General features: G+C 38.3%; 1 protein-coding gene across 1 annotated transcript in view; it reads right to left on the minus strand.

Annotated features, from left to right (window-relative positions):
• The window catches only part of LOC113066023 (contactin-associated protein-like 2), a 314,922-nt gene that overhangs the window by 31,259 nt on the left and 259,782 nt on the right, over positions 1-23,881 (minus strand). Inside the window, exons 16-17 of the mRNA XM_026237587.1 lie at positions 18,322-18,492; positions 2,930-3,148 (exon numbers count right to left, since the gene is read on the minus strand). Of these exons, the coding sequence (XP_026093372.1) occupies positions 2,930-3,148; positions 18,322-18,492 (390 nt within the window). The remainder of the gene's footprint in view (positions 1-2,929; positions 3,149-18,321; positions 18,493-23,881) is intronic.

Genomic DNA, 23,881 nt, shown 5'->3' on the forward strand with positions numbered 1-23,881 from the left:
CGTACAATCATTTGCTAGATTAATACTAGATTAATAGTATATGTCCTGGCAGGATGCATCAATTATTACAAACTGTGAATAATAAAAACACAGCCACAAGTACAAGCCTATCACAATTTATATTACTGCCAAATGAGGAAAGCTTGATCAATTCCTCCAAAGAAATCACATAGATTGGAGTACATAGAGATTCAATTAATTGCAGTTTGGCTACAAAAAGAACAGATAACACATTTTCAAAGTTTTAACTGAGCTGGTGACCTGGTTGGCTATTTAATACAAAACAAACTCACTGAATCTTTTGCTAATAATCCTGGGAGTAAAGCTCTTATCATCAAATTTACAGTAAACATGGTGTGCTATTTATAATACTTGAAATTCACAATGTCTCATGCTTCAAGGAAGAATATGAGATATAGCACAAACACACATTTTAATGAACACCCTGTTTATTCTGCAACATTGTTCTAATTTGATTAATGTACCACAGCAGCTGTTTTTATGGCATCATTTGTTGCTGAAGAATCTATTTCACAAAACTTTTTAACCAGCACCGTTTTCATAAACACAGGATGTGTTTGAACTTTTGAAAGAGAAACAGCATGAATAAGCTTGAGTGAGGAAAGAGGATGTTATGGTGAGCTGTGAAAACTATTTTGAAGTTCACTGCCTCCATCTCTGATGAGCCTTGAATCGGAAATTATTCTTTAATGAAACTATAATGAATTAGCATATTACATCTATTAGACCGTCCTGCCCAGTGGAATATATATATATATATATAAATTTAATTGTATATATATATATATATATATATATATATATATATATATATATATATATATATATATATATATATATATATATATATATATATATATAGTAGTTTTGGGTTACACTAGACTGATGGTTGGTGAAGATTTTACAAAAAAGTTACCTACTGTCCTGACAGGCCCATGATGCTGGCTTCCCTTTGAGAATCAATATCACCCAGATGTGCAAGCGATGAAAGAAATAAAAACAACAGACAAAAATAATAATAAAATAAAATAAATAATAATGCAGTGATGAGAAAACTTAATGCATAATCAAGGCTAGGTTTAAAAGAGAACAAAAAAGAGAAAAGAAAATCACAAGAAGCAACTTGATGGTTGATGGTAAAGATGCATTAAAGATACATGCAAACAGTAAATACAGACATATGCACGCCGTAAACAAATGTAAACATGTTAGTGGTTGCTAAATCAAAGGTTTGCTTGTTATTTGACATGAAATGAATGACAATAAAGAACGAGCGAGCATTTAATCCTCCATTAAATATAACGAGACCATTATATATGCAAAACAAATTCAAATATACAAAAGCATCCATGGGTTAAAGGAAGTAAAGGGCAATCTGCTTTATCAATAAATGATGCCATGGGACTGAATGGTTTGAAAAACTGAGCACGCAGAAAAGCAGCAATTCATAAGCAGAAAAGAGGAGGCCAGACAGAGGCCTGACAGGTCTGGACAGGTCCACTCAGTGGATATAAACCAGCTAGTTTTCCCCACTGAGGGTCAGGGTCTAAAGACTGAGAGTTGCTCTCCATGAAGAGTCATGCCAACATTTTACATTTCTACTGAAACAACAGACAAGGATTAGACAACCTTTAACATTCATTTGGACTGCAAAGCTCATTCAGCTCTGTTGAGAATAAGAGTGAAAATGTCATCTGCTTCATGGACAAACATTCAAATGAGACATGGAGAGTATATGGCTTGGGCGGTTCAATAAATAGAATATTAATCCATGATTTTGCTGGTTGCAGTATCCAACATACTGTCCCTTTAAAGAAATAGTTCAGCACAAAATGAAAACTTGCTTAAAAACACAAAGCTTTTCACTTCCAAAGACTGATGGAGTCATGTGGATTATTGTGATGTTTTTATCATATGTTTATTTAATTTAAAGAACAATTAAATGCATAGTATTTTTTATTATTTTGATTAATAAATGACATAGCATAGTATATTTTATTATGTCATATAATCCAACTATCAAACATTAATAATAATAATAATAGCCCGTTGCTGTAGAATTCTGCTTTACAAACCCAATCACTTCGATATCAATAAATACTTCTTGGAAATCTGGATTTTTTTCCTGACGTCAAGCTTTAAAAACACAAGATAGACAAGCTTTCCAAAAGCTCTCTCAAGAGAGCCACAGGGGTGCATTATCTTCCCCTGTCTTAATGAGCGTCAAAGTCATTTGTTAAAAGCAATCAAAGCACAAAATAGCACAATGAAAGCCCAAAGCCATTCTGTTCAAGAGATAATTGCCTCATGAGTGACACTGCTTTTTCACACTTTTAAAGCATAACATTATTCCTTGCTAACGTTAGCATAGCACACGACACCACAAAGACATTTTTCAGCCATATTCAGTCAAACCAATTTTCAACTTCCTTTTCTTTACAGTGGAATTTTTCATACTTTGGAGGCGGACAGGTTCCACAGGTTTCCATGTCATTAAGTGCAAGTTGTAATAGCTACACCTGCATTTAGACTATAAATACATTTCCACTTTCAGACACACAAGAACATAGAGCGTTGTGCGTGAGAACTGCTGATGCAAAAGAACAGCCGAGAGATTGGAGAGGTTCAGGGGGAATTGTGTATTTTTGGAACATGATAACGAAGAAATATCCTTTTTGTTTATCCTAATCAGCAACAGATCTCATTTGAGATCAGATTTTCAAGGGTTGTGCAGCCCACAAATAATATTATTATGAATGCCTACCAGAGAACAACAGTCATTCAACCTCAAACAATATAACTAAGTATTAACAGGCTTCAGTACTATAGGGGTGGGGGTATGGAAAAATGTGTTTGTCTGTAGTCCTAACCCACATACATTCTATGTGGATGTACATGTGGTCCTTACCCACATAAAGCTGGCTGTAGAGCTCCAGGCGTGTGTGTCCCTGTGTAGGTGCAGGTCTGACCTCCCTGTATTTCTGGTCTAGTTGCAGAATGGCCTCTTTCGTGTTCCTCTCCGCACTGACCCGGTGCCACTGGTCATCGTTTAGCAGGGTAGGAGAGTACACGTTCAGTTCCACCGGCCCGTTTCCTACATCGAACGAAAACGACACCACCGTGGGGGCTATGAAGAGAAACAAACAGACAGAGAGACCACTCAAACTATTATAATGCCCAGCAGACCCCTGAAACTTTCACCACTGGTTCTTCTGTGCAAGATCATGTATAACAAAAAACAAATAAAGAATAAAAAAAAGAATAATTGTACAAAAAATTTGAACCCTTTACAAAAAATATAATAGTAGAAGATCAAACTGATTGATCAGGGTATATTTCAAAAAACAATTCAACCAAAAAAAGAAGATTTGCTAAAAATGTACACAGGCCATCAAAGATGTAGATGAGTTTGTTTCTTCAGTAGATTTGGAGAAATTTAGTATTACATCACTAATAAGTCCACTGCAGTGAATGGGTGCCGTCGGAATGAGTCTGAAAAGCTGATAAAAGCATCACAAAAACCACAAGTAATCCACACCAATCCAGTCCATCAGCTGTGTGTGTTTGTAACAAACAAACCCATCATTATTGCATCTTTAACCTCAAAATCTTGTTTCCGGCTAAAATGCCCCATAATATTGCTTTCACCAGTGAAAAAAAGTCATCTCGTCTGAATCAGAAAGAGAAACATGCACAGATCAAGCACTGTTTACAAGCAAAAAACAATTCTAAACAAATATGTTGGTGGATTTTGATGTCAGGGGACAAGAGGGGATTAACTTTTTCACTGGAGGAAGCATTATTATGGATCACGGTTTTAGTATGAATTATGGCGATAAGCAATAGTTAAAAGTTTAAATGCCTTTGTGATGGATTTACTTCTTACGAACACGCAGCCTCACAAAAAAAAAAAAATTATCTGATGGACTGGAGTCATGTGATGTTTTTATCAGCTGTTTGAACTCTCATTCTGACGGCACCCATTCACTGCAGATGATCCACTGGTGAGCAAGTGAGGTAATGCTAAATTTCTCTAAATCTGTTCCAGTGTGGAAAAAAAAACCCACTCATTTATTTCCTGGATGGTTTGAGGGTGATTCATTCTTATTATTGATTTATTTTAGCAAATTTTAAATTTTGAGTGATCTATTCCTTTAATATGCATCATATTGAAACATATTGAAGCATTTTATGCACTTTATAACAGTTATTTTTAACTTACATTTTAATTTGTAAGTAAAAAATTCCCTATTTTTCTATGTGTTAGATTACTTGACTACACAATTACTTGAAATGTCAACCACAGGTTGTTCTGCATGTTTTAATTAAATGGCTCATTTAATGTTCATGTACAATTGTTTTGTTTAATAATTGTTTTGCAGAACAACAATCCAGTGTTGTGACTTAAAATGCAGAATTACCAAACTCGCTCAAGCACGTCATTAAAATTCCTCTTAACAGCCCTAAACTGAGTTGGAGAGTGTTTATTCACCATGCTGAATTCATTTGAAGCCACAACAGCTTTTAATGAGTCAGTGTTGCATATTCTCCTACATAAACAGTGAAGATTGACAGCTATACTCCTGTAGGAGGATATGGTATTTACGGCAGGAGAAAGGAGAAGAGGCGAGAGGTGTGTTTGAGCCCTGACTGCTGCTGTGGCATGTCATGTTTAGCCCAAGAGGACCAGGCCTCTTGGGGTTTAACCCTTGATAAATCCTGATTTAGAAACATCCTCCTGACAACAGAAGTGTATCAGAGCAACAATGCCCTCATCCAGCCTTAAGATTTTTTTTTAGACTTAACACTTTTATTCAGCAAAATTTTAATTTAAAATTTGTACTCATCATTTCACAATATTACTGTATTTTACTTGGTAAAAATAAGAGATTATATACTTCTCACTGATCCAAAACTTCGAAATTACAGCGTACATAAATGACTTTCATGTGTGTATTTGCAGACTTAACAGTGTGAGACCCTTAAGACATTCTAATTGGTCTCTTTCAAAACAGGTACTCAACTGTTTCCTTTTTCTCATTGTTTCTGTTCATTTTCACAAGCCAGTATTTCAAAACAGACCAAAATTTGTTAACACAAGTCCTATGCAAACTGCCCCCATGTGCTCAGAATGTGATGTTCTGAGGTTTAGCTCAGCTGACTGACATTTCCAGAATTCAAAGCGGAAATGAGGGCTTTCATGTTTATTATAGCACCGGGGGGTAAATATTAATTTAAAATGAGCAATATGACACACACATACTAATATATGTACTGTACAAAGCCAAGAAAAAAACGAATGCCTGCCATTTCAACACTAAAATGAAATGTTATTATTTGGCAGGGGTTACTATGGCTGCACAGATGCTGAAGGCAAGAACTAAATATGCAATTAGCTTAGTGTCAGCAGCACAATAAGCCTGCAGTGATAGTCAGCCACTGCTATTGTCACCATCATATATGAAAAGCTATGAAAATTATGAAAAGTGCTGTGATATGATACTACTGTACCTGGCAGCTGCGGGGAGACACACACAGTGACTGGACTGTCCAAACACAACTGATTTGTGCCATTATGATCAGCTTTTCCCGTAACATCTGCTTTTGTGAGCTGCCTAAAGTCAATTTTATTTGTTATTTATGCCAAAAACATAAAGTAGCTCCTTTCTGGTTTATTTTTGGCTGGGGTTCCTGCTGCTCTCAGAAGGGGGTGCTATTTTACTGTACTACATTCTGATGCAGATGTTGCCGGAATTAGGGATAAGTGTTCGACTGGCATCCACAGAACAACCTGTACATCTCAAATTCTGAACAGGAGTAGGAGAACTAAGACATGGTCAGCCAGAACTCTGTGAGAAATGGCCCAGTGCCAACAGAACAAAGCAATTTAAGTCAATTTTAGCTCATTTGTAGGCACACAGGCTAACACAAGTTTGACAAAATTACTACTAACTTTATTAGATGTTTAAATTATGCCACAGCAGAGGGAAAACATTTAGACTATCTTAGTTTTAACATTTAATAATTCATCCTTTTATGATGGACTTAGTCATAGTCATAAGTCACAGTCATAGTCTAATACTGAAATTCTAGGAGAATTTCTGGAAGAGGGGTAAAAATGTACATGTCAAATAAAAAAGTAACAAAAAATGATGATGCCATAGTAAAAGATTAAATTTGACCTCCGTAAAACAGTGAGCAAAAGACAAAAATTATAGAACAAAAAAGAAAAAAAGAAAACAAAAGTAAGAACAAAGCTCTCAGAAAACGCTCCACTGTAACAACATGCTTCCACGGAACTGTTAACTAAAAGAACTGGACAGCCATAATTGGGTTATTCCTTATTTGAGAATGCTGCAGACCATACGTGAGAGAGAGACAGCAAAAGACAGAGAGAGAGAGAGAGACAGCAAAAGACAGAGAGAGAGAGAGAGAGAGAGAGAGAGAGAGAGGGGAAGAGGGCAGGTTTGGAAGGTGTGTGGTTTGGACTAGTGCTGCTCCACCATTCCCGGCCCTGTGATCCCTGTAATTGGATTTCCTGCACTTGGCCAGCCAGCAGCATCAAAAGTCCGTCACTGTTCTCGCGGAGTGTTTTCACTTCTGTGTGTGTTTGTTTATCTATGTGGATCACTCCGTTGAACACAACTGAGGGCATTCAGTGGATCGCTGCTATAGCATTCACTAGGAAAACTCAACAAGCCAAACAGCATGGCAGTGAAAAAGTGGGTTTGTGTTTATATGGATATATTAGATCGCCTGCCAAACTGGCTGAGAGTAGATCTACCAAATCAACAGCAGTCGAGGCCCAGTGCATTTCATGAATGACTCTTATACAGATGGTGAATGTTCATTTGCATTGTACTCTGCAAGTCAGAATTAAATTCTAATGCAATAAACCAGACTTTTCTTTAAATGGATCTTGAAATGGAGAATCAAAATATTCTTGATATTTACACATAATTAGAGGTTATTCTAAACATACTGTAATTTTCAGAAATTATATTTGAAATTTGAAATTATAATTGAAATCGGGGAATCATGATGCCACTATTTCCCAAAGAATATTTTAAATCTTAATTAATCCCCCAAAATTCATTTTTGTCCATAAAATATACAATTATTTTTTTGAAAGACATATGAGTGAGTGTATTTATGTTTTGGGTGATCTCTTTTATCCATGTGAGGCAGTCTTATATCCTTCACTTTTCCTTCTCTTGCTAATTTTTAATGTAATATTTAGGGGTATGGACCCCATCAAAGGCTGATGGTTTTCTGATGTGTTTATTACTGCTCTTGACTCTCATGCAAGTGGTCATATGTTCTGCAGAGTCACATTGCCATTTCTCCCTCAGGCCCTTAGAGAGCCTCCACTTCATTAAAGATGCATCAAAGAGAGACTAAGGTTCTTCCCACCATCTTAACCCACAGATGATCCAAGCTATATCCACATTCAGCCAACAAAGAGTATTGCTGTGCATAAAAAAAAAAAAAAAGTAATGCTGCTTTTGGGAAGATCTAACAAGCCTGACAGCTATTTCCATGTCCAAAAACTATGATGTGTAGAAATGCAGAAATTTAGAAATAACTTATTACCAACAATAGAGAAAAGGAGAATTGTTTTTACATTTTTATGAAGTGAAGCATAAAAAAATAAAAAAATAAAATCATAATTTTGGCTCAACTGAGATTTTACCATTCTAGTGTGTTAATCCCAAAATATATTCCCTTAAAAGAAAGAATGTAAGAACAGTCTAATTTTGTATTTAAAGACCAGTTAGCTTTGAATAAAACTCCAATCACAAAGAGGAGACATTAGACCGCATGCATACTGTATGAGTGAATCAAGTGAAAAGCTTGAAAGGGAGAGTTACAAGCTCAGTTATGCCTTTAAATTAGGCATGAATATTCAATGGTGGTTGATGTCAAAATTTCTTCAGCTGATATATGAGGGGAGTGGCAGAGAGTGTTTGAGATGAAACTGAGCTGAAGCAGCAGATGTGGGCGTCCACCCATCATTCAATCATCCATCGAGAGGCTCTTTGCCCTTGGGCTAATGCTAGAGTTACAATAGGGAGATTGTACTAGATAATGCTAGATAATTCCAACAGAGGGCACCAGAAGAAAGACAAGATAGTGTGTGTGTGTGTGTGTGAGTGTGAGAGAGAGAGAGAGTGCAAGCAGAGATTTGATCAACTGTGAATCGAAGGATTTGGCTCAGAGCTCATTGACAGTTCGAGCTATAAAGGTGACATTTTGATACACTTTTTGAGGGTGTATAGGCAATAAAGTATTAGAAAATCATAATATTATATTTTTCTATTTAGAGTTGAGTGTGTAGTCAGTGCTGTTATAGTAATTTTAAATGCTGTTATTTTGAACTTCCTATCCATCAAAGAATAAAAAAAAAAAAAAAAAAAAAAAAAGGATCATGCGGTTGCTACAAAAACATTACTATAAGATTAGGGTTGAAAACACAACAATTATCAACAATAAAAATAAGAAATAAAATATTATGTCTACTGTATTTTTCGGACTATAAGTCACATCTGAGTATAAGTCCCATCAGTCCAAAAATACGTCATGATGAGGAAAAAAACATATATAAGTCGCATTTATTTAGAACCAAGAAACAAGAGAAAACATTACCGTCTACAGCCGCGAGAGGGCGCTCTATGTCTTCAGTGTAGGCTACAGAAGCACTGAGCAGTATAGAGCGCCCTATTGCGGCTGTAGACGGTAATGTTTTCTATTGGTTAATTTCTCTTGGTTAATTTGTCTCGGTTCATGTCAAATTCATTTTGATAAATAAGTTGCACCTGACTATAAGTCGCAGGACCAGCCAAACTATGAAAAAAAGTGCGACTTATAGTCCGGAAAATACGGTACCTTCTTTATCAATCAATCAATCAATCACCTTTATTTATAGAGCGTTTTAAACAAAATACATTGCGTCAAAGCACTGAACAACATTCATTTGGAAAACAGTGTCTCAATAATGCAAAAAATGCATTTAAACAAATATGCATTTACATTAAATAATGTTTTGGTTTTTAAGTACCATTAAAACAATAATTAAAATGAGATTAAAAATAAAGACAGTAACTGTGACTTTTTATCTCACAATTATGACATTCTCCTGGCAATTCTGTGATTTTTGTTTCTTAGATTTGCAAGACATAAACTTAGAATTGATTTTAACTCTACTTCTGAGAAGAAAACTTCTGGTGGCGGGAACAACAACAACATCAACAAAAACAGATAAAAAGTTGTGAACTCAAAATTGCAAGAAAAAAACATTTGTGAGATAAAAAGTCACTGGTCATATAATTAGAATATCACCAAAAAGTTGATTTATTTCACTAATTCCATTCAAAAAGTGAAACTTGTATATTATATTCATACATTACACACAGACTGATATATTTCTAATGTTTATTTCTTTTAATTTAGATGATTATAACTGACAACTAAAAAAAAATTTGCCAACTGAAAAGTATGAACATGTACAGCACTCAAAACTTAGTTGGAGCTCCTTTTGCCTGAATTACTGCAGCAATGCAGCGTGGAATGGAGTTGATCAGTCTGTGGCACTGCTCAGGTGTTTTGAGAGCCCACGTTGCTCTGACAGTGGCCTTCAGCTCTTCTGCATTATTGGGTCTGGCATATCACATCTTCCTCTTCACAATACCCAATAGATTTTCTAAGGGGTTAAGGTCAGGTGAGTTTGCTGGCCAATTAAGAACAGGGATACCATGGTTTTTAAACCAGGTACTGGTAGCTTTGGCACTGTGTGCAGGTGCCAAGTCCTGTTGGAAAATGAAATCTGCATCTCCATAAAGTTGGTCAGCAGCAGGAAGCATGAAGTGCTCTAAAACTTCATGGTATACGGTTGCATTGACCTTGGACCTCAGAAAACACAGTGGACCAACACCAGCAGATGACATAGCACCCCAAACCATCACTGACTGTGAAAACTTTACACTGGACCTCAAGCAACATGTGCTTCTCCTCTCTTCCTCCAGAATCTGGGACCATGATTTTTCCAAAGCAAATGCAAAATTTACTTTCATCAGAGAACATAACTTTGGACCACTCAGCAATAGTCCAGTCCTTTTTCTCTTTAGCCCATGCGAGACACTTATGACACTGTCTGTTGTTCAAGAGTGGCTTGACACAAGGAATGCGACAGCTGAAACCCATGTCTTGCATACGTCTTTGTGTAGTGGTTCTTGAAGCACTGACTCCAGCTGCAGTCCACTCTTTGTGAATCTCCCCCACATTTTTGAATGGGTTTTGTTTCACAATCCTCTCCACTGTGCGGTTATTCCTATTGCTTGTACATTTTTTTTCTACCACATCTTTTCCTTCCCTTCGCCTCTCTAATGTGCTTGGACACAGAGCTCTGTGAACAACCAGCCTCTTTTGCAATGACCTTTTGTGTCATGTCCTACTTGTGCAAGGTGTCAATGATCGTCTTTTGGACAACTGTCAAGTCAGCAGTCTTCGCCATGATTGTGTAGCCTACAGCACTAGACTTAGAGAACATTTAAAGGCCTTTGCAGGTGTTTTGTGTTAATTAGCTGATTAGAGAGTTGCACCAAGTGTCTTCAATATTGAACCTTTTCACAATATTCAAATTTTCTGAGATACTGAATTTGGGATTTTCCTTAGTTGTCACTTATAATAAAATAAATAAACATATAAAATATATCAGTCTGTGTGTAATGAATTAATATAATATACAAGTTTAACGTTTTGAACAAAATTAGTAAAATCAACTTTTTGATGATATTCTAATTATATCACAAGCACCTGTGTGGTGGAAACAGGGTTCCATAATCAAATGTGTTTAATTTATTTAACAAACTTACTGTACTTTATTTAACATTAACTGCTTTATTCTGTTCTCATTCAGGTTAAGACCATCAGAACAGAGCAATTTAAGGGCATCAGCTAAGCTACATTCACACAACATGAAAAGTTTTGTTAAATAATTCAAGATAAACATAATAACATGACATTTTAGAGCATTCACTAAAATATTAAAGCTAAAATTCTAAAAAAAAATATTCAACTTAAAACTCTAAATGATGCATAAAACTGATTTTTAAAAAGACTTTTGATTTATCAAGCTGCGCCAAGTCAGAATGCAGAGGGCAGTTGATCTAGATTTACAATTGAAATCAAACTCCCACTCGACTGTAACCCGACGTGGTGCCCTCCACTCATTTCATGCCCTGAGTGGATTTCACTGTGTCTCAGTTTTGAGCCGTAACTGAAGAAAACCAGGCAGGCCAAAATAAGGAAGTAGGATTAAGGATTCAGGCATAAATCGATAAGACATAATGGAAGGCAAAAAAAAAAGGTGCAGAGCTTCAATTTCACAATCTGCTTCTCTGCTTACACACACACACACACACACACAACTGGCCCAAACACACTCTTAATCTCACACACAGGCCTGCAGCCAGGCCTGATTACTCTTCTTTTCAGGAAGGATTCATGCAGAAGGTGAATATCCAGCTTTAGAGAAAAGCTCTGGAGTGTTTACGGTGGGTGCCGCTGTAGATGACCTACCAGTGCGGTCGACAAGCTTAGACACAGAAGCTTAGACTCAGACACTGATACACACACAACAGTACACATGCACTCTTGAACTGTGTTTTTGCTCTCTTTACATCACTGTCTGCTCTCAGGGATGTAGGAATCATTGTAACTTTCTAAGTTTGACCGCTCTCAACTTTTTGGGAGATAATCATTGTATTCTAACAGCTTTGTTTTGCTTGGCTTCGGTGCAAAGAAGGAAAACAGTAGTCCACATATGGAAAACAATGGCTTTACAAACTGAATGGCAGGAGCCTGAATGAACACGCAAATGGTAAGTGGTAAATCCGTCTGTGATCTTTTTAATTGTTTTGAAAAGTAAACAGGCAAGATTGATGTCTTTGATCATTGCACTTCGCATAGTTGTTTTTAAAATAGCTCGAACCCACTCGGCTTCAATTATTTAAAACTACTGGGTGAATGTTACATCACCTAATTAATATTCATGAGACAGGCCGATGAGGTTTTTAATGTGTCTTCCTCAACTCTTTAGCTCAATTCTGCTCTCTCTATTCTCTATAAAACATCAGAAAAATGGTAAAGTGAGTAATTTCTGTGCCACTACTAGGACCAAAGAGTATTGCAATTTCTTTCTTTTGGTCTTTCTTTTTTTTCCAATGGCCTGGGATAACAATATTGACTTTGGGGTGGACTACTTCTTTGGTCAGTAAGATCTTTTTATTTATTTATTTATTTTTAAGAAATTAATACCTTTGTTCACCAAAGATGCATTAAATTTGTCAAAAGTGACAGAAAATAAAATTATAATGTTACAGAAACTATTTTATATTACAAATCTGTAATACTGAAAAAAAGTATGAAGCAGCACAACTTTTTCAATGTTAATAATAAGAAATACTTTTTGAGCATCAAATAGCATATTAAAATGATTTCTAAAGGATCATGTGACACTAATGACTAGAGCAATGGCTGCTCAGCTTTATCATCACAGCGATAAATACATTTTAAAATAGATTAAAATAGAAAACGTAAAACTTACTTTGAAGAAATAAAAGTAAACATGCAATAAAGAAACATTTTAACATTTATCAATCTATAAAACTAATACCTCGCCTAGCTCAGATAATTTGGTATCAGAGGAATTTGTAGAGAAATGTTTGAGTTCATTTTCTGGCTTTTGATAGCAAACTGCCCAGGTTGTGAATCTGAGAATCTGGAGATTGAGCAAAAGTCTCCACTGAATCTCACTGCTTTCTAGGAGAAATAATGAAATATTTATGTGATCTTATTTGTAATTTTTCTTTCCTACACACCAGCCAGTTCCTCCTGAGTTGAGTAAAGCCCCTGGATGAGAGCTGAATATGAAAAGGCAGCACATCTGTCATGTCGAGACCCTCAGTGATCTCTGATGCCAATAACCTTCTGCTCTCTGGAGGGCCGCGGCACTGCTGGGGCAAAGCAAGCAGCAATAAACGCTCATTCAGGGCCACTTTGTATGCATCCATGCCCTGCTTGCAGCACATACTCTCAGTGCAATCTTTTCCATGGACAGGCCTGGACAGACTTTTACATGTGCTATATGCATAATGCCTGGTTGGCCGTCTCTGTCCCTGCACTCCTCCATCAAGTGATTGATGTTTTGCTGTCACCAGCCTCTGAGAAAGCACTAAGCGAGTCGCTGTTCTCTCTGGACGGTCACACCTGAAGCTTTTTTATTCTATTTTTATTTAAAATGGAGGAAAGAGAACAAGATTTGCTTCTACTCGCAGTCCAATGGAAGGGTAAAGCAGTAGGGTGTAAAAATAATGGGTTATGTATGGATTCTGGAATGTGTGTAAATGAGAGAGCAGGGAATGTGACATCCTCTGCCTCACCGTAACCCTGACGTTCCCTCGTGCCCCTGAGATGAGGACAGAGAGGCTGCAGGACGTGTGAATTTGACAAATGGAGCCACTAAGCAGCTTTCCTTCCCTCCGTGTGTGTCTTCAGAGCCCTTGAGAGATACACCAATGACTGGGGAGACAGCTGGGGAACACACTCCTGGCTCAGGATTGTGTGTGTGTGTGTCTGTGTGTGAGGGTGTAAAAACTGAAAAAATTATTTCCTGCTACCCAGAACACAGTATTCCGAAATGCTCATCACATAAAGACAATCTTGATAAACGTATTAATCAGAGAGGCGCATAGAACACAACTATGAGGCACTCCACTATCTTTATGTTAACTTTCTATTTATGAATACCACATTATATGTATATATATATATATATATATATATATATATATATATATATATATATATATATATATATATATATTAGAATATAATAGAATATTTCAAAATCTTTCAAGTATACAATATAATAATAGTTTAAAGAATTATAAGTTTAGAATTATACAGTATTATAAGTTTATAATTGTCACACACCTGGACTCATTTAGTGTGTTTTTGCCCGTGACCCAGTTTGTGTCTTCGGTGTTTAGTTTGATTAGTTCCCAGGTGTGTCTATTATCTTCCTCATGTGTTCCATGTCCCTGTTAATTTAGTTATTCCATCCACCTGTGTTTCCCCATTATCCTTTGTACTTAAGCCTTGTCCTTTCAGTTCTGTTTTGTCGGGTCTTCACTTGCTACTTACGTGTGTCTACCTCTGTGCTCCATGTTGGATATCCCCTGTGTTGGATCTATTAAAAGCCTTATTCTGTTTATCCTCGACTCCGTATTCCTTCAGGCAGCGTAAAACCGTGACAGAAGACCCGACCAGAAAAAGAAAATAGAAAACTGCGTGTTTTTTTCCTCCGTTTTGTTTTTGTGTTTTCAAAGTCTTTTTGTTTCGTAGTGTTCTATGGATCCCCTCTATCGTCCCGAATTCCTCATCCTCCTGCTGAAGCAGGAAGGACGTTCTCTCGAGGACCATACCAGACAGTTTCTCCTATTAGCTAATGCCACCAGCTACCCGGACGACGCGCTCTGCACCTTCTACAACACCAGCCTGAATTCCAAATGCAGAGCGTTGTCGTCCGAAGATGGTCCTCGAGAGGATTTCGCCGCATTCGTGGAGTGGACTCTGGCGAGAAATGGCTCATCTTTCACCATCTGCCCCATAGAGGATCTCGCCAGTCCCACTCCCGACCCAGAGACCAGCCAGCCACCATCACGCCGCACGGAGCCAGAGCCCACCGCAGCCGCAGAGCCCGAGCCATCCACTGACAGGGAGCCGGATCTCGAGAGCGCGACTGACCAGGTGTGTGAGCCGGCAACACCGTGCATCGTGGGAGTCCTCGTGGAGATCGAGGGCGTGGAGGAAAGCCCTGCCCACACTCCTGCGACTGAGGGTGAGCTATATGCAGTCTCTGAAAGTCATATGGAGCAAGTTCTGGATCAGATGGACTGGATTATGGAGGTAATCCCTAATTTTCCTGTTTCCCTGCTGGTTCCGTCCAGCCCTGATTCCCCTGTATACCCTCTCAGTCTCCCACTCCTACCTCCTCCAGTCATTTCCTCTGCTCCATTTCCGCTGGTTCCGCCCAGCCCTGAGTTTTCTGTTTCTCCGCTGGTTCCGCCCAGCCCTGAGTTTTCTGTTTCTCCGCTGGTTCCGCCCAGCCCTGAGTTTTCTGTTTCTCCGCTGGTTCCGCCCAGCCCTGAGTTTCCTGTGTCTCCGCTGGTTCCGCCCAGCCCTGAGTTTTCTGTTTCTCCGCTGGTTCCGCCCAGCCCTGAGTTTCCTGTGTCTCCGCTGGTTCCGCCCAGCCCTGAGTTTTCTGTTTCTCCGCTGGTTCCGCCCAGCTCTGAATCTTCTGTGTCTCCGCTGGTTCCGCCCAGCCGTGAATCTTCTGTGTCTCCGCTGGTTCCGCCCAGCCCTGAACCTTCTGTGTCTCCTGTATTCCCTCCCAGCCTCCCTCTCCCGCCTCCTCCCAAACCTGCTGGTCCCTCTACTCCTTCGTTGGTTCCATCCAGTCCTGATCCTCCTGTCCTTCCTCCCATCCTTCTCCTCTCTCCTCCTCCTAGACCAGCCAGTTCCTCGCCATCCCTGCTGGTGCCAGTCAGTCCCGCAGCTCACCCTCAGTGGTTCGCCGCTGGACTGCCAGTCTCCAGCTCCGCCTTGGCGTGTTAAGGCCCTGTCTCCGCCTCCAGCCTCCGAGCCCTGGACTCCTCCTCGGTCCTTCGACCCAGCGGCTCCGCCTTGGCTCTTAGCTCCCTCGTCTCCACCGTGGCCTGTCATCCCACCTGCTCCACCGGGCTCCCTTGTCCCTCCGGCTCCACCTTGGTCAGTCGTCGACCATCCGCCGCCTCGGGACTCCACTCCTCTGGTTCCACCTCGTCACTCCATCCCTCCGGCTCTGTCAGGCTCCTCCTTCCCTCCGGTTCCACCTCCATCCTCGGTCACTCCGGCTCCACAGCGGTCTGCCGGGACCTCGCCTCCACCTTGGTCGCCTGAGCCTTCAGCTCCACCTAGGCCCTCCGGATCCTCGTCGTCACCCTGGCTCTGCGGCTGTGCTGCTCCATCTTGGGCTCCTCACCCACCGGTGCAGTCTCCGCCTGTCGGCCCCCTGGTGTCGTCGACCCTTCCTTCACCATGGCTCCTCCCGCCGTCGACTCCACCTTGGATCTCCGTCCTGGCTGGTCTCTGGTGGACCATCTGGCTCCTCCTGCTCCTGTCTCCTCCCTGGCTCCTTCCTCCGTCTCCTCCCTGGCTCCTCCTTCTGTGGTCCCTGTCTGCTGGCCCCCTCCTGGGAGTCCGTCCTCCACCGGAACCTCCTCCCAAGTTCCCACCCACGCGTCCCCCTGTTGTTTCTACGGTGCGAGGACGCACCTACCGGGAGGGGGGAGTACTGTCACACACCTGGACTCATTTAGTGTGTTTTTGCCCGTGACCCAGTTTGTGTCTTCGGTGTTTAGTTTGATTAGTTCCCAGGTGTGTCTATCTTCCTCATGTGTTCCATGTCCCTGTTAATTTAGTTATTCCATCCACCTGTGTTTCCCCATTATCCTTTGTACTTAAGCCTTGTCCTTTCAGTTCTGTTTTGTCGGGTCTTCACTTGCTACTTACGTGTGTCTACCTCTGTGCTCCATGTTGGATATCCCCTGTGTTGGATCTATTAAAAGCCTTATTCTGTTTATCCTCGACTCCGTATTCCTTCAGGCAGCGTAAAACCGTGACAATAATACAATATATTACAACATATAATATAAATTAAACTAATACCAGTATAAAGTCTACAGTTATGTATATAAAGATAGTTTAAATAATCAAATCTAATTTTTTTTAGTAAAATATATTAAAAACATTTATGTGAAGTCAAAACAAGAACAAAACACTAAATATGACAGGACAATACTAGAATATTTCAAAGTCAATTAATTTTATATTATAATGGAATATAAAAAAGTAAAATAAACAAGTACATAGAATAGATTATTGTTATTATTCTAAATAATCTACATAATAAAGGTCTTATTTGTCAGTACTAACCATTGTTTTAGCTCATATCTTTAATAGTTACCAAATTTGTGATTACTGATTATTAATTATAATATAATTTCACTTGATTTGGATGAGACAATAGATGTGTGTAATGACACTGACAGAGCAATCAGCCAATCAGAGCGACACATTAATTTTTTATCTGATGAACACCTCCGAGAAGAAATACGAGCGAAAGTATTAAGGTGTTAAAGAAATGATTAAAGAGATTGTTTATCATTTAGATCCAAAATAAGTTTGAAATTTATTGTATGTTAGTGTATGCATAAAAACCATGAGCTATTGTAAATGCTGAATCTGGTCTTTTCTCCTCTGGCCTTCAGTCTCTTTAACAATCGGCTGGTACAGAAATGGGAGACAAAGCACATAAAAACAACATTCAAAGATTTACACAGACAATACATTACAGAGTCAATAATCGTTCTGCAACAATGAGCCACTTCAGGAAACATGAAACACTGCATTCAACACAAGATTTATCCGCAATGGTGTATTTTTGCGCTCTGTATTGCCTATTGTGCAGTAAACAGTGTGAAGGAGCAGCCAGCTCGGATTATAGGGTGAAAACGCAATCTGCATGATAGAGATTTGCCTCTTTTGCTTCTTTTTTTTACACAGCGAAAAAAATTAAATCCTCAGTTATGCTGCGTCAACTATAATCTAGGCATTTTTGCGGGAAATAGGCTGTAAAATGTCAGCAAACAGACATTTATAAGCAATTATGCAGAATGTTTTAATTCGCCTGTGTTTTGTTTTTCTTAAGCCTCCATTTGTATTCAGCAGAGAACAATCAGCAGAACATATGAGGCGAATGTATTGCAATCAGTGCTGCAAACAGACTTTTCTTTGTCATTTCATTACTTCTTATTCGGATATTCTGCGGTTTAAAGTTAAAATGCTTTAATTATTTTTTAATGATTTGTTTATGACAAACACACAACGTTTCACTTCACAAAAGATATTAATTGATGGACTGGAGTTGTGTGGATTATTTGTGGATTATTGTGATGCTTTTATCAGATGTTTGGACTATCATTCTGACGGCACCCATTCACTGAAGAGGATTCATCGGTGAGCAAGTGATGTACTGATAGATTTCTAAAGTGCATGCTCAGCACTTCCTTCTTTCCAATTTCACACTACACAGCATTGCACAACCATGGGATTCAGAGAGAAGCAGGACAGACAGACAGACACAGAGAAAAGGATTAAAAAAAGAGGAAGAAACAAAGACAACATGAGCCAGGCTCTTACATTTCAACTCCAGACGGATGAAATCGGTGTTTCCAAGGTTTTCCAGGAACACGCCATAGGGAGCGGAGGTCTTGAAGTAAAAGGAGATATCAGCACTCGTTTCTCCTTGAAAAGTGGAGAAGTGCAGGTACGAGGATGGCGTGTTAAATGATGCCGCGTTCCAGTAGCTTCCTGTAAAACAGATTAGAGAACAGGCCGAAAGTAAGTTTCAACAGTTCTGCTTCTGAAGTCTGCAGTCAAGGTCCTTTTTATCCAATATCTGAACCTGAACAGCATTAAACCACCATGAAATTCACAAAAGCAAAGCTTTCGCTGACACAAAATGACTTATTGCATTGCAATTCTGCACTGTGTCCAGTCTTCAGCCGTCTCATATACTCAAAGAAATATCTGAGAAGTGACCTGTATCATCAAAAAACACTTTGGAGGAAACCACCGAACAAGAGGAAAACAACAATTCAATCATACAAGCCAACTCTTTTCAAAAATCTGAGTGGAGTGCACCATTCAGGGCTTTCGCTAGCTCTTGCCATTACGTTGGTGAGTGCTCTGTATGTAGCAGCAGTTGTCTGTAGGGGAACGGAGAGCATGTGGTGCCTTAGAATTATTTCAAAGCCAACTTGCCAACATCTTCCCTTTCCAGCAGTTCTCATGGTTTGACCCCCACCCATCGTGTAACAGAGGCACACTGAATCCCCACTTATCTGAGTGGAAGAGACAAAAATAAAGTGTCATTTCTCTCTAAGATGAGAGTAGTGCATTTTTCAGGTAAGGGGGATATTTTGGGTGATAGCTGAGCTGAGGGATAAAGTGAGAGATCACTCAAAATCAAACACAAGTTTGAGGTAAGCTTATGTTTAGCTCCAATATATCCAGAGCTTGGCTGTGGACCGTTATTAGACAATCTGTGGCAGGTTTTAATGTGTGGGTGATAACATGCCAGCTCCCGTTTCGTCATTCTGATGAAAAATCTCCATGTACAATTAAAAATAACATTTGCTACACTGCATTCTTGCATATAATCCCCAAAGACAAGTATGCAGTTTTTTGGATGCTAGCTATTGTGTCATCTGTGATTCTACAGAAAAAAATCTCAAATTCATTTGGTCTACTACCTAAAGCAGCTTTAAATTAGCTTGGGAGTTCAGCAGGGCTTCTTCATATGCACTTTCTTCCCATACTGACATTGTCATAATAAATAAACAGCAGGATGTCTGACTGAAATATTTTTTTGCTCAGCTACTGGCTAAATGCTGAACCACAAACACAGAGTGACAGACACAAACACATTGCCATTAATAATGACTGAGACCAGATTTATCCCTAGACATTTACTGTGACTCATGTGGTTTAAATCAGAAAGCTAAACAATGTCAGCGCTCTCAGCTCTGATATCGTGCATAACACACAACTGTATGCAAAGAAGAAGCAGAGCAGAATAAAAGATCTAAGGAAGGAAAAAAACAGAATGTGATGGAGAGGAACAATGTGACAAAGGACTGGAAAGATATTAGAAGATGAAGTCATCTCAAGACAGATGGAAACAAAGAAACGGAGAAAGAGAGAGAGACTACACTGTAAAAAAGATTTTTCGGATCACCAGGAACAGTAAGCATCACACATTCTGCATGTTTTTCCATTTATAGCCATTCAAAAAGCAGCCATGCATTCATATATATTAGACGTGTTTAATTATATTAGTGAATGAATCCTTAAATACACACTTTTAACAATGAAAAAAAAAAAAAAAAGAGATTTATTCCCCTTTTGTTGTTTCAAACCTGTATGCCTGGCTTTCTTCTGTGGAGCATAAAATACTTTTTGGTGAACTACCCTTTTTTAATAAATCATAAGTTATTATTACTATTATTGCATCCTTAAATACACAAATTTTTAACAATGATAAAAGTTTAAGCACTGTTGGGAACGTTACTTTAAAAAAGTAATTAGTTATAGTTACTCACTACTTGTTCCAAAAATAAGTTAATAACTGAATTACTCTATAATAAAAGTAACTTGTTACCAGGGAAAGTAACTATTTGTGTTACTGTAAAAAAAAAAAAAGTTTCTATATGTCAAAGAATTTGTTTTTTTTTTCTTCAGTTTTCACAAGTCAGTTGAAATGAGTAGAACAGACAGGTATTCGTACATAACCTTCGATATTTATTGCACATCAACAGACAGCAAGAGTTTTATCCTGCACTTCAAGTATTATCTTTGTAAGAAAAGTGTTTTTGGCCACTAGCTTTGTAGATGAGTGTGTCACACATTACATGTACACATTACACGCACGTTCTTGCCTATGACCACAATGAATTTGAAGTAGTGCTTATATCTCCACCTTGTAAATGGCAACTTTTTGTGTGTGTGTGTGTGTGTTGGGCGCCGTGTGCCGGCATGTGTGTAAAAAACACTGGCTCATAATCGCTTATCTCGTTATTAACCCACCTGCTCACTCGCTGTGTGAGCCAGGGGTGCGTTCGGATTGCATAGTTTATTACATCAATGCATAGTAATGCTCAGTTCATTTAACGTTCAGTGATGTTAACGGCATTGTAATGACGGGAAAAGTAATAAGTTAGATTACCCCGTTACTGAAAGATTACCTAACGCCGTTCTTTTAAATGCCATTATTCCAAACACTGAATTTAAGCATGCATCCAGAAGATAGAAGATTACCTTTGCATCAATATCACACAAAAAATCAGACTGCTAGTAGTTACATTTCTGCAGAATCAGCAGCTGCAAAAGCATCACTGCTGTATAAAGCAACTGGTGTGTACCTGCAAAAAATGTTCACTCCATCAGCACTGAATGCCAGAGAAGTCAAGGTCCCATTCCTTTTTCTTTCTCACAGACACCTATATCCCGTAAATCTCTTTCTATACAAATAATAACAATAAAAAACATACTAAACTTCGATCAGAGCTTATTTGTCCCTGAATAATTCATTAATGTGTTTCTGTGGCCGACTGGAGTAGGAGGAAAAGCGGAGACGTTCATGTGCCCATTAGGGAGGTCTGAGCTTATCACAGCAGCACAGGAACAACTCTTTTATTTGAGCTTGCTGAATGTTATAGACTCTCAGTAACACCCAATGTTCCAGCACATACTCATTTAATTATTCGCCGATTTGCTGAATTTTCAATGGGAGCCAGTGTGGGCCAACGTGGGCCGCTTTTTAATTCAGGCTAATAAGGTGGTACATGTGGCTGATTAAATATGGTTCCTGTCAGGCAACAAAAGGCAGTGAAGCAATTCATAGTTCACCCTGTGGATGAGCCTCGCTGTCCTTCCTCAGTGAAGGATTACAATCTTGTGTTCGAAATGGAATGTTACACTGATTGTTTCAAAGCATTTCAATTTCACACGTGTCACTTCTGGTTAGGATTTTTTTTTCTTTTCGGATACGAGCTTTGAGATGTCCAGATGTGATTTTATTTTATTTCGTTTTATTTTTTTACTTATTCAATAAGATTTGGTGTGTTCTTGAGCTGTGACAAAAGTGAATGGATGTTTGGATGTTCGCTGAGAATTTCGCTTTCACAGAGTCAAGGACAACGACGGTAGAAATGTTCGGCTGTGAAGCAACTTCAAACAGATTTACATTGATGTTGAAAAAAATGAGCACTGGATTGAAAGGAAGTTTAGATGACAAATGCTTGCTGATTATCAATTGGCTGACTGAGCATTTCTCTTTGCCAAATGTTTCATTCAGCTGCAGTAGCATGTTCCCTATGCCAAATAGTGCAACTTGTAAAGCTGGACGTAACAGCAGTTCATTTGGACAGCAAAGTGGAAACCTGTTCCTCTGAGCAACCAACATGACTCATCGAGTAAGAGATTTGCCTTTAAATGGGGATGTAATAGTAGATGTGGATATAAAACTAGAGGCGATTCCAAATCCCCAAGATGATGCCGGACAAAGAAAACAAACTAACAAAAAAAATTCTAAATAATAAACTGAAAGAAAACAAAAATGGCTTTGGTTTTGCTCTTTTGAATACAACTGCAGTTGGCTGCTGACTACAATATCTTTCGACCAATGAATTTAAATGATTTTTTTCCATATCTTTTTCATTCACATGTTTATTAATGCCCGACATGTATACTGATATAAAAATAATGACAAATATTTTTTGTAAGAATACACTCCCAAAGAGCAATTTCGAACCAGAACTTTACTTACTATATTCATAATACTAAAATAACAAAATAAATAAATAAAATAATTAACAGTTAACAAAGTTAAATGTTTAGGCCTGAAAATCAATCAGAAAATTCCATCATATTTTACAGGTTTTTCATAACAATTTAATAGTTTTACTTTGGAACGATACATTTAATTGATCAAAAGTGATAAATTTTTTATGTAATAAAAGATTTATATTTCAAATAAATTATATTATTTCAGTTAATCAAAAAGAAAAGGAAATAAAAGGTTTCCACAGAAATATTAAGGACCACAATGGTTTTCAACATGGATAATAAGAAATATTTCTTGAGCACCAAATCAGCATATTAAAATCATTTCTAATGGATCAAGTGACACTGAAGATAATGAAAATTCAGCTTTGCATCACAGAAATAAATAACATTTTAAAATTTATTAAAACAGAAATAGTTAATACTTTAGTTAATAGTTAAATTGTAATATTTCAAAATATTATTTTATATATATATATATATTTTTTTACGTATTTTTTTATCTAATAAATTCAGTCTGGGTGAGCATAAGAAGACAAAAACATCTTATTAACCCCAAACTTTTAAGCGGTAGTGTACAATTCTGTGACATGCAAAAAATAGCTGCTTCTTGAGGATTTCACAGCTTGGAAGTGTGTTTTGAAGCAAACTATCTGGCACAACTGTACAGATGCACAACTTAAATAATAATGAAAGAATAAATCACTTCAAATGCTTTCAAGTGGTGTATCATAGTGCAGCATTATCAGGAGACCTACAAACAGACTGATTGCAGTTCTGAAGCAGCAGCACCCATTTATAGTAAAGCACAGGTCTGCATGCAATTGCTACATCACAACAGTGTCTTTTTTTTTTAGTACCACATCAAGTGTTATTTATGCTGTGCTAAAGAACTTTAAAACTTTGCAACTGGATTGTTTTGCAAAAGTGTACATCAGACGAAGGCCCAAAATATCTTGCATTCCAAAAGCACCATTTCTACAGTGAAGTGTAGTGATAACAGCATCTTGTTTTTCTCTGCAGCAGGAACGGCGAGTGTTTGGCAGGACAGAGGGGAAGATGGATGATACAAAATACAGTAAACAACCTGCAGCCTTCAGCCAGGAAGTTGGAAGTTGCAAAATTGTTCACCCTGCAATATGACCGTGACCCATGAGCAGCTGAAGGACCACAGGAGGGTGAATGGCCATCACAGAGCTAGAAATAAAGTCTTAACCACTTTGATTCAAGTTTTCTTAAAACAATTCATATCCAAAGCACCTATGGTGATGAGACTTATAAACTGTGTTGTAAAAATTATGTTTTCTAAGATCATTTAAGTATTTTTATTGTAAAATTTCACATTTAATTAAAT

This window comes from Carassius auratus, chromosome 49 (assembly GCF_003368295.1).
Source record: "Carassius auratus strain Wakin chromosome 49, ASM336829v1, whole genome shotgun sequence".
Taxonomy (NCBI): Eukaryota; Metazoa; Chordata; class Actinopteri; order Cypriniformes; family Cyprinidae; genus Carassius; species Carassius auratus.